At 49.3% G+C, this 12307-nt stretch overlaps 1 protein-coding gene across 4 annotated transcripts in view; it reads left to right on the top strand.

The window, feature by feature from the left end:
• LOC141994951 (syntaxin-binding protein 4-like) overlaps positions 1-11780 on the top strand; it is a 121410-nt gene extending 109630 nt beyond the window's left edge. For all 4 annotated transcript variants that reach the window (XM_074965546.1, XM_074965547.1, XM_074965543.1 and 1 more), the window contains 4 exons: positions 4648-4697; positions 8754-8890; positions 9531-9588; positions 10943-11780. In XM_074965546.1, coding sequence (XP_074821647.1) covers positions 4648-4697; positions 8754-8890; positions 9531-9588; positions 10943-11048 — 351 coding nt within the window. In that variant the 3' untranslated portion in view covers positions 11049-11780. The remainder of the gene's footprint in view (positions 1-4647; positions 4698-8753; positions 8891-9530; positions 9589-10942) is intronic.
• The last annotated feature ends 527 nt before the right edge of the window (positions 11781-12307 follow it).

Here is a 12307-nt window from a genome sequence, read left to right as displayed (position 1 = left end):
GTCCACCTACTGGCGATTTAGTTCCATTCCACCTCCCCCTGAGAAAGGGCACTCTATCTTTACATACCCACTAGCTGTGAGGTTTTGGAATGGTCTCATCAGAACCTTCCCACCTGTCCAACCCATTGCTCCCCAATGGGACCTGAACCTAGTTCTATCTGTACTAATGAAAGTACCCTTTGAAGCATTGGCATCATGCTCTATGTCAAGAGTGGACAAACTACAGCCCGTGGGCCTCATCCGGCCCGTCAGATGTTTTAATCCAGCCCTTCAGCTACCACCAGTGAGCGGTGTCGGGGGCTTGCCCCACTCCACGTATACCATGACTCCGCACGGCTCCTAGAAGCAGCGACATGTCCCCCCTCCGGCTCCTACGCATAGGGGCAGCCAGGGGCTCTGCACACTCCCCCCACCCCAAGCATTGCCTTGGCAGCTCCCATTGGCCAAGAACCACGTCCAGTGGGAGCTGCAGGGGCGGTGCCTGCGGACAGGACATCACGCAGAGTTGCCTGGCCATGCCTCCGCATAGGAGCCGGAGCAGGGACATGACGGTGCTTCCAGGAGCTGCAGGGGTGGCGCCTGTGGATGGGGCAGTGCACAGAGCTGCCTGGCTGCACCTCTGCTGGAGGAGGGACATGTTACTGCTTCCAAGAACTGCTTAAGGTAAGCACTGCCCGGAGCCTGCACCCATGACCTCTTCCTGCATCCCAACCCCCTGCCCCAGCCCTGATCCCCCTTCGAACCCCTCAGTCCTAGAGCACCCTCCTGCACCCCAGACCCCTCATCCCCAGCCCCACCCCAGAGCCTGCCCCCCCAGCTGGAGCCCTCACCCCCTTCCACACCCCAACCCCCAATTAAGTGAGCATTCGTGGCCCGCCATACAATTTCCATCCCCAGATGTGGCCCTCAGACCAAAAAGTTTGCACACCCCTGCTGTATGTCCCTCTCCATGAAAGTTGCCTTCCTTGATGCTATCACTTCTGAGAGAAGGGTCGGTGAACTCGGAGCCATGATGGCAGACCCCCTTTCCCAATTTTCCATAAAGATAGAGTCTCCCTGTGCCTGCATCCGAAATTCTTGCCAAAGGTAATCTCCCACTTTCACATCAATCCATTTACTTAGGCTTTGTCTACACTACAGACCTTACAGCAGCACAGCTGTACCACTGCATCTGCGCTGCTGTAAGGTCTCCCATGTAGCCGCTCTGTGTCTGCTCTCCCGCTGCCATAATTAAACCACCCCCAATTGAGCGGCAGTAGCTATGTCAGCAGGAGAGCGTCTCCCACCGACATAGCGCTGTCCCCATTGCTGCTTTTGTCAGTGAAACTTATGTTTGTCGGGGGATGTTTTTTCACACCCCTTTGACCGACAAAAGTTTTATTGACAAGAGTGCTAGTGTAGACAAAGCCTTACCTTATTTCTTCCTGAAGCCACACACATCTATAAAGGAATGACGACTCCACTCCCTAGACATCCAACGGGCCTTAGCCTTCTACCTGCAGAGGACAAGACCCATCAGGAAGTTCCCCAGACTGTTTGTTCCAGTAGCAGAAAGCAGGCAGTCTCTACCCAGAGAATCTCCAAGTGAATTTAGGTTGCATTACACTTTGCTACCAACTCTCTGATCTACCTCCCCACACTGAGGTGTGGGCTTATTCCACGAGAGCCCAGGCTTCAATCCTGGCCTCCCTCCAGGACAGGCCGCTCTGGGACCTATGTAGAGTAGCCACATGGAGTTCTGTGCACACCTTTGCAACGCTTTAGTACAGGACTCGGCAGTAGATGCCTCCTTCGGCGCAGCAGTCCTTCACATGACCATTCCATCTTCATCCTTACACCCTCCTCTGGCTTAGGTACTGCTTGTTAATCATCCTCGGTGGAATACAGTAGGGACCATCACTCCAAGAAGAAGAAGAGGAGGTTGCTTACCTGTAACTGGAGGTTCTTTAATATGTGTGGTCCATAGCTGTATTCCATTTCCCGCCCTCCTTCCCCTCTGTTACGGATCTGTTTGGTTTGCTGTGGAGAAGGAACTGGAGATGCAATGAAACCATGAGGTGAGCCAGGGCGCATGCGCAGACCAATGGACGCTACTTTCAAATTCTCTGACTCCAGGCGCATGGTGCTCATGTGCAAACCCTCCGTGGAATACAGCTAGGGACCACACATTCCGAAGAACCTCCAGTTACAGGAAAGTAACCTCTTTTTATCTGACTGTAGCATCCAAAGGCTTCAATCAGGGCCCATCGTACTATGTGCTGTAAAAACACATGCCAGCTACATTGTGCAGACCCAAGTCCTAGAATAACTAGGTGTGACTCAATCCAGAAGACCCTCATATAGTGGACACTAGAGGCCAAATCATCCCTCCCTTCCTGCAGTAGTGAACGCTGACCCTGTGGAACCAGTGCAGTTCTGCTGTGGAAAGGAGGACAGGATCTGGGGAATCCACACAGGAATTCCACCCCCTGAGCACCATGGAGTTTCCTTCTTGCAGGCTCTCTGCATCCACCACAGGGGAATGCTGGGATGCCATGGTGGGGAAGAAACGAGCTGGTGGATCTACCCGCTGCTGTCCCCCATGGAGGAGAAACAAGGGAGTTGTGAAGGACCCTGCAGCACTGACTGTAGCTGTATCTTTGTGCTGTTCCACACGCCAGTCAGAGGGAATTCTTACCTCTCCAGCTCCTGTGGTTTTCCACAAGATGCAGCCCAGCTACTCGGGCTGTGACCTGGTTCTGGAATTTTGCCATTGGACTGTGGCTTACAATCTAGTCCATGTGTTAGGAATTATTTTAACCTTACCTTTTGATAACTGACTAGTCATTTTTCTCATCACATGTCATATATCAACTGGAAAACCAATTTTGTTCCCGCAACACTTTTCTGTAGGTCTGCTCTAGACTCGTGCCTAAAATGTTTTTCTCCGTTTCATTTGCTCTTCCTCCCCTGTCGTGGCATGTAGTAATCTGACATTCTAAACGTACATTGAAATGGCAATGTGATGTCCTTGGTACACTGGCCAGCCCTGGGGGAGCTGTCTTTGACTCAGCATACCTGCTACGGGGCTGACCAAAGTCCATTGAAGTCAATGGAAATTATTCCATTTGAGGAAACAGTAAAATGAAAGGAAGAGCAGATTCTATATCCGTTGTGCTGGAGAGGGTGGAAATTAGACTTCTATAGGGCGACAGAACTACAGAGCTATAGCAGTAGATAGTGGCTTATATAGACATTGATGCTGGATATTGGAGTATATAAGTACAGATTTGACTCTGCCTCCTCCTTCCTGCTTGCTTCTTGGACTGGCTTATCCCTCTTCTTGAATGGGTTGGGCCCTGGCTTCTTTTCTTGATGTCTGGTGCCTTCAGCCAAGGTGACTCTTTGCAGTGCCTGAGGCATGAGGGGTGCTGTCCCTGGGGAAAACTGAATAATGTTACCACTGCTGGCAAGGAGCATAAAACCTAGTACGCAAGACACAAAGTATATCAGCACGAAGCCCAGCAAAGAAATGATGCTCCCAACAATAATAGCATAATAAAGGGGGACTTTATTGGGAGCAGGAATATAGGATCTGGAAAGCAAAGGCTTAGGGTTAACTAATAAGTACTAACACATCAACAAATTGTCCAGTGTCCTCCCTGGCACCTTCCCAGGTATATGAGATGCCGGGGATGAATCTGGAGACAGGTGCAGCAGTGCTGTGAACGCTGGCTGGCTTAAACAAAACAAAGGATTCTCTTACAATGTCTTTGCCCCTCTCCTGGCTCCCTGGTCTGGAGTCCTGCGGAGTTCTTGGCTGGCTCTCGTGAGTCAGGCTCCCTGAGCTGTTCTGCTTCTTGCTCAGCTCCCAAAGCTCAAAACTGAAACTAAACTAGTTTCTTTGTCTCTCACTGACTCAGGCTGTCCCCTGACGCTGAGGGGCTGAGCAGCCCCGGCGTGTCACTGGCCCAGCAAAATGCTTGTCCAGATCACACCATGCAAAAGCCTCCCTACAGGCCTCAGCAGGAGTTTCTAGTCCATTCTGTCCCCACCTGTGACTCCAAGCATGTTTGAAATGGAATCAGAGGGCTCCGGACGCCATGACTTTTACAGTCCCTAGGGTAATTAGTACCCCCTAGAGGCTGCGTCCAGAGTTCCAGGAGCTGGTGAACTCCAAGTGGGTGGGTTACACAAACATCGCTGAACTTGGAGGGACATACCAGCAGCCCAGAATGCCTTCCTTATATATATTACTTACTGCTGTTTGGGAATTCTCTTTCTGTGCGCATTGGTGGCTCCGTCCATGGGTGGGTATGCCTTCAAGAGCAGGACCAAGGCACAGAGTGTGAATAATGGGGAAGCAGGCACTCTGAAGTACAGCCTGAAAAACTATTCTTTAAGAGTGGGTTTTTTAACCTTGCATCTGATACATTTTAGTGTCTGTATTAATTTACATAATGTCTGTATATTTGCATAGGATACAAGTTTTGCTTCTGTTGCAAAAGGCCTTGAGATATTAGCTTCAAGGGCAGTGAATAAACAGAAGCTGATTACTGTCATACTAAATCTGAGCCCCAGCAAAAACGCACGGGGTTTGTTCTCTGGAATTTGTCACTCCTGTAAGTTTGAGATCTTCTCTCCCCACTCTCTTTTTCTCCCGCACAGAATGTTCACAGGGTCCTGAGCACACCCAGCCAGTTACCAGATGAGACAAGGTGGGGAAAGGCTTCTGAGAATTGTGAATGTGTGCATCAAATGATCTTGTTTTGTCCTTTGTCTGGCTGATGTGTTTACAGGGTGTCAGTTGCTGCTGTTGCTTCTCATCTAGGTAACAAATGTATTGAGTAAATACAGTCACTTTGTGAATGAAACAGATGAGATAGGATGGTCTTGTGGCTAAACTACCAGGCTGGGACTCAGGAGATCTGGGTTCTGTTCCAAACTCTTTCTGAGTGACCTTGGTTAAGTTATTTAGGCCAAAGCTTGGTTGCCCAGGCTTAGGTACCTAAATAAGTGGCCTAATTTTCAGAGGTCTTGAGCAGATTAAGTCTGAGTTGCAGATCTTAGCTCTGCAAAATTTGCCGAAGATTAGCCTGAGTTTGGTTTTGGGCCCATCTCCGTTTTTATCATCTGTAACTGAAATTGGGAGTTATGCTGGCTCTTATTCATCTTTGTCGATGGGAGTCTGGCAAACGAACTGAGGTGTATCGCTAACACTGAAAAGGTTACAGGGACATTGTTAAGGTTTGTAGCCCTACCCTACAAACTGAACGTATCTTTTTTTAATATCTGTTGGAAAAACCCGTATCATTCTTTGATGCATTGATTTGGTGCATTGATTTCCAAAACAAATGAATCAGAAATTTGCTTTTTTTATTGTTTAAAAAAAATCAGCATTCCCATGCTAATGAGCAACCTCATAATAATACACCAGTATTTATGCATGACAGGGGGATGGTAGAGTTCAATTTCAGATAAATCCAAGCCATCTATACATACAAAATGATGGGCTCTAAAGTACCTGTTACCACTCAGGGAAGAGATCGTGGAGTCATTCTGGCTAGTTCTCTGAAAACATTTGCTCAATGTGCAGCAGTTGTCAAAAGGTACATCTACATGGCAGTTAAAAACTCGCAGCTGGCCCATGCCAGCTGACTTGGGCTCCCGGGGCTCGGTCTAAGGGTCTGTTCAATTGAGGTTTAGATGTCTCGGCTTGGGCTGGAGCCAGGCTCTAGGACGGGGTGGGCAAACTTTTTAGCCCTAGGGCCACATCGGGGTGAGAAACTGCATGGAGGGCCGGGTAGGGAAGGTTGTGCCTCCCCAAACAACCTAGCCCCCGCCTCCTATCTCCCCCTCCCACCCTCCCCTCCCCCCGACGGCCCCCCTCAGAACCCTCCCCATCCAACCCCCCCAGCTCCTTGTTCCCTGACTGCCCCCTCCTGGGACCCCCGCCCCTAACCGCCCCCCGGAACACCACCCCCTATCTAACCTCCCCACCCCCGAACCTCCTCCCCATCCAACCGCCCCCTGTTCCCCGTCTTCTTACTGCCCCCACCCACCCGAACCTCCGCCCCATCCAACCATCCCCTGTCCCCTGACTGCCCCCCCAGGACCCTCAGCCCCATATCCAATCCCCCAACCCCCTTACCATGCTGCTCAAAGCAGCATGTCTGGCAGCCGCGCAGCCCGGCCAGAGCTAGACACGCTGCTGCTCTGCCTTGCAGGAGAGCGCAGCCCCACTGCCCAGAGCGCTGCCCGCGCGGCGGCATGGCTGTGCAGGAGGGGAGACAGCAGTGGAGGGGCCGGGGTGAGCCTCCCCGGCCAGGAGCTCAGGGGCCGGGCAGGACTGTCCCATGGGCTGGATGTGGCCTGTGGGCCCTAATTTGTCCACCTCTGCTCTAGGACCCTGCGAGGGGGGGAGGCTTAGGCTGTAGCCTGAGCCCAAATGTCCACACCACAGTTAAGCAGCCCCCCAACCTGAGCCTCGTGAGCCTAACTCAGCTGGCACAGGCCAGACGCAGGTGTCTAATTGTAGTGAAGACATACCCAAAAAGGCTAACAGAATGTTAGGAACCATTGGGAAAGGGATAGATAATAAAACCGAGAATATCATAATGCCATTTTATAAATCCATGGCACAGCCACACCTTTAGTCCAGAGGGAATTCTGCCCCCCAAAATTTAAAATTTTGCACACAATATTTTAAAATTCTCCAAAATTCTGCAAATTTTATTTGTCAGTAAATAAATGTGGCTCCAGCATGGCAGTGGGGAGCACAGGTCACTCGCTGCATTGAGGTGGGAGATCACCCTGAAGCCCCCACATCCCCTGATACAGGGACTTGGCAATGAGGCTGCACCTGACCCTGACACAGTGCAAGAGCTGGGCCTGCCCCAGAAACACCCCAGGGCCCTGCCCCTCCGCGCCAGGGGCACCAGGTGTCGGTGAGCAGGCTCAGCCCAGCAGGATCCAAGTGTGGAGGGGCTTAGTGTGGGAGGATTCAGGTGGGGGGTGAGAGGTTTCTGTGTGGGGCAATCTGGGTGCAGGCGGCTCAGTGGGGGATCTGGATCCACAGAGGCTTGTTGGGGGTTCTGGGTGCAGGGGCAATGGGACTCTGCAGGGGATCCGGGTTAAGGTGGTTGGGGCACGGGGTGGGGGGTTTGTGGGGGAAGATGGGGCTCGATGGGCAGGGCTGGGTGTGTGGGGTTCAGTGGGGGATCTGGGTGCTGGGGGAGTGGTGCTTGATGGGGTTGCGGTCCAGGTGCAGCTGGTTGGGGAACAGTGGGGCAGGGTCTGGGTGTGGGGTGCTCATCGGAGGGGTCCAGGTGTAGGGGGGTGGGGCTTGTCAAGGTGACGGTTTGATGGACCTGCTTAATGGGGGAGCCCCAGCTGCAGCCAAGGGGATGCCAACATCCCCTTTCCCCCCATGATTCCCCTATCCCCTTTTCTTCTCCATCCCTCTCCTCCCCCTGCCCTATTCCACCTCTCCTTCTTTCCCTACTGCCTTTTCCCTCATTTCCCCACCCCCCTTACCCAGCCCCACCACGAGCACTCACTGTTGCACAGAATAGAAAATAGGAAAGCTCCTAGCACACAGAAGGGGAGCACGATTGGCACTAGGACCCAGGAGGTGGCGTCAGCAGAGCCGAGACAGCCTCCTTCAGCTGGGCAGCTCTGCTCTTGCAGAATGAGGGGGAGGCAGTGGCATGTAACCCCATGTGTCCCAGGTCACCCCCCCCTCCATTCTCTCCCCCCTCCCGCGTGGCTTCCCTTTCCTTCCCTGCTGTTTTCTGCAGGGAAACATAGGAAATTTGCGGGGGGTTTCTGCGGGTGTGCAGTCATGCAGAATCCCCCCAGGAGCAACAGCTTGAATACTGCGTGAAGTTCTGGTCGTCCCATCTCAAAAAAAGATCTATTAGAATTGGAAAAGGTGCTGAGAAGGGCAACAAAATGATTGGGGTATGGACCAGTTTCCATGTGAGGAGAAATTAAAATGACTGGCACTGTTCAGCTTAAAATAGAGACGATTGGGAGGGAATATGATACAAGCCTATAAAATCATGGATGGCACAGAGAAAGTGAATAGGGAAGTGTTATTTACCTCTTCACATAACACGAGAACAACGGGTCACCCAATGAAATTAATAGGCAGCAAGCTTAAAACAAGCAGAAAGAAGTACTTCTTCACACAATCCACAGTCAGCCTTGGAACTCATTGCCAGGGGATGCTGTGAAGGACAAAAGTGTAACGAGGTTCAAAAAAGAAATGAATAAGTTCATGGAGGATAGGTGGCATCAATGACAACTGGCCAAGATGGTTAGGTATGCAATCCCATGCTCTGGGTGGCCCTAAACTCTCACTGCCAGAAGCTAGGACTGGATGCCGGGGTGGAACTCTTGCTAATTGCCCCTTTCAGTTCATTTCCTCTGAAGCATCTGGCACTGGCCACTGTTGGAAGCCAGAACACTGAGCTAGATGGACCATTGATCTGACCCAGTATGGCTGTTTTTATGTTTCCAAGGTGGTGGTTTCTAATACTCTGAGAATATTGTTTAAAACTCTTTGACAGTGTCCTTGCATTAATGAATTACATCACCACAACACCAATACGTCTAAAAGAGAGACACTCTTGTGTTGCTGGCAGAATGAGATGAAACACACAGTACGTTGTAATTTGCAGCGGGGGAGGGCGGTTCTCTCATGAGTTGCTAGTCAGAACTTTTGCTGTGCTGCTCATTTTATTCTGGCAAGATTGTCTTTTGTTTTTAAGAGTCAACAGTCGGACAGAGGAGGATAAAACAGAAGCAAACTTGGATGCGTCTCTTCCATCTCCAGATCTCCTGGACCTATTGATATCCGAAGCTAAAGAATTGTTGGAGCCCATCCTCGCTAACACCACAAAGGATGGTAAGTTTTGTATAACCCTTCTCCGTGATGAGGCAGCTTTAGAGGCCCAAATTCAGAGGAGAGTCTGAAGCTAAGAAAGTCTAGACGCAGGGTACTTCTTGTTGGGATAACTTACACTTTTACCCCATACTTGTTAAACCAGTTTAGATTCCCTTAAGCTTACTTAGATTCACATTTGCTTACTGATGCATAATTAACTTACACCCCACTCTCCGTATGGATCATCTCTGAATTTGACCTACAGTGCTGGAAGGGAGGGAGTCTAGGACACGTCAGATTGGTGTAACTCCTTCTGAGGGACCAGGAAAAAGGAGTTTAGCGGGAAAAGCAGCTAACAGAAAGGGTGAAAGGCGTCCTTGGCATGAAGTTCTATCAGCTTAGACCCCCCTGCTTCTGGGTAAGTGGGTGTAAGTCAGGCTAAGGGATTCTAACTCAGTGTGTGGGAGTCAAAGTCAACTGTCTTACCTGCAATTCTGAACGTAGCCGATGGTCCCTAAACATTCCAGTGAGAAGGGGAGGTATATCCTTTATGCAGGTACTATGCTCCCAGTGCTGGTTGCATTGTACATTGCTGTTAAGGAACAAATAATGATGTTTTCTGACCCTTCGTTAATTGGTGGCTGTGTTCCTGTGTCTGCAGTATTGCCATACAACTGGGACGAGTGCCTGACTGGGGAGGGAAGCCTAAACTACAAGGAGTAAGTGTCAGGTCTGCCTGGGCCTCTAATTTCTGCTTAGTTCTGGTGGAAGTATTTGCAAACATCTCAGCCTTCAGAAGATCACTGTCCACGTACAGGTGTGGTAGATTTTAACCAGAAAGATCTCAACAAAGATTAAAAAGCTTCTTTTGAAAACATGGCTAAAATTGAACACTGCTCATTTTGAATCCCTTTCTCGTTTTCATCGATCAAGTGGCAACACCTCGTACGCCTTCCTGAAATACAATGTAACAGGCTCACTCGCTCACACTCTGAAACGTAGATCTGCTTCATCCAAATCTCATCTCCTGATCTCGTTCAGTCTGAAACACTAGATCAGCTTAATTACAATCCGTTACAGTCTGTGCAGTAGTCAGCCTCCTGGATTTTATATCATATGTCTTAAGTATGTTCCATATAAAAGTTATGTTCCAGGGAGCCAGTGGGCAGCATAGCAATGCCAAGTCACTAGGCAAGGGGTGCTCATCTAGGACTGGCTGTTGAAAGTACAAGCAGAGAACCCATGCACTAGAACAGGAATAGGTAGACATCAGGGGGTTCCATGGACTGGCACAGATGTGGCAATAAAGAAAACACAGAGACATCAGAGGTGAGAGGGGACATATTCCTTCTTCCGTACTATAGAGACCCAGCCTTCAGAGAATGCTGATGTCAGGGAAATGAGTTCCTTCCGAGGCAAGCCATTTGTCCTGCAAGGGAGTTCCAGCAGGGAGCAGGGCAAATTCTCTTGCCAGTTTCTGTTGTGTTTTTTATAGCCTGCCTTTGTTCAGGCCAGGTAGGGTTTTCTGGCTCCAGGACTTGTCTGATCGACATTTTCCTCGGCGACTGTATGGTTCTTCAATATGAATAGAGCCCTGCTGAGGGTGTGAATATTACTTGCTCCAAGCACTACATATATAAACACACACATTTAATTCTGATGCACTCCAGCTATCACTCAGCAGAGTACAATCAGCATGGGTTGTATTTAGGTACCGATTCTACACCCTTCAGTGGGAATACTCTCATGCTTTAAAGTTAAACATATGCTTATGTGCTTTGCTGAATTAGGGCCTTATTTTTGAGATCTTAATAATGTATGCTTCATTGTCTCAGGCTAAACCTTTAGCTGGCCATCTCAACTGCACCCTAAAAATCTCCAAGCACCTCTGTTTAGTGTGTGCAAAACAGATGCACTGGCAAATTTTACAGGGCAATTAAATAGTCCTACAGAACGTGTGACCTTTATATTTTTCATAAACCATCCCTTCCTTTAACACAGAATCCTGTTTTTATACTAAAAACAGGGGCGTTCTTCTCCCACACCTTTGTAAAATTTGATTTCTATTTCCAGCCATCTTCATCAGGAAACCACATGGCCCCCTCCTCCAACCCATAGCAAGAGTGATGAGCCACAGCCCTCGAGCCCAACCAAGGAACTGCCTGAGAAGACTACATAAATCTCCTGAGATGCACTCCTATGCATAACCGTGTATATTCATAACACAGATGCTCTGCTGGGAGACAGGATGCAGAATGGATGGTTCAGTTTCCAGGCAGAGCAGAAGATCCATGAGTTTTCTGCTGAGACACTGATTCTTCTGACTAGCCACCTAAGACTTAAGCAGCAAACCCACCCGCATGGCTACCTCTGAATTATTATACAAGGCTGTTCTCTCTTGGTTCTGTCTTTATAGACAATCGGAAACTTATCACTGAGGGGATGTGAATGCATGGACCCCACAGGCAGGCAGCCTTTAGAGCTGGCATTCTATAAAGTAAGAGGAGCATGGACTAACCAGAGAAGGACACATGGGTCCTGAAAGGATTCCTTTTGGGATTTCATATGGGAAAAACCAAAGTAAACTTAGTGGACTGTAGTGAAACCAACATACTCTGTAGTGTCTATAGCTGCCTTGGGATACAGATCATGTGTTTTTTGTAAAGCTTATTCCAGCTGCAATGCTTGAAGTGGAAAGAAGAAGCCCGGAGGTAGCCGACAGTGTTAATAATGTGGTACCTGTGAGGTCTGCTGAGCACAGAAAGGACACCATGGAACATGTTTCACTATAGGGGTGTGGTGTAACACTTGGAAACTAGACCCACGTGGTTCGAGGTTTTATGTGGTTAGCAATGAACATGGTAGAGATCTGATATGAAAGCACAGTCTGGCAAATAAAATGAAAACACTACTTAGAGGGTGTTTGATTTCTGAGCTGGTGAGGTTTGGAGTTGGTTGGTTTGAGTCTCTGGGATGAGTTTAACCTACTTGGGCCAGCTGCTTCTTAGCCTCAGTTTTTCCCTTATATATGACAGATGTTGGCAACTAGTAGCAAGTTGAACTGAGATATCACATTATAAATGGGCATGTTCCAACTTTTTACCCAGGAACTTTTAAGCATAGCTTCAGATTTCTTCTTTGGGACTTAAAACCACACAAGTCCCACACATTGTTAAAGGAAGGCCTGTGCATAATAATAATACCCTGTTGTGATGGGTTCAGTCACAGAGACCCCCCTTGGGACTCTCACCTGATGTGCTGAAACTACCTCTGAGCCCGTTTTCCCTGCCAACTTGGGACTCCAGAACCCTGCCTTGTTGAGCCAGACACACTACTCCGCTCCAACACAGACCCAGAGCTGCAGGCTTTAACTGAAAACCACTCAGCAGGTACTCCTATCTCCAGCACCCAGACACCCAGCTCCCAATGGGATCCAAA

The sequence above is a fragment of the Natator depressus genome, chromosome 10, assembly GCF_965152275.1.
Source record: "Natator depressus isolate rNatDep1 chromosome 10, rNatDep2.hap1, whole genome shotgun sequence".
Taxonomy (NCBI): Eukaryota; Metazoa; Chordata; order Testudines; family Cheloniidae; genus Natator; species Natator depressus.
Note: the sequence above shows the minus strand (reverse complement) of the source record. Positions and strands in the feature narration are given on the sequence as shown.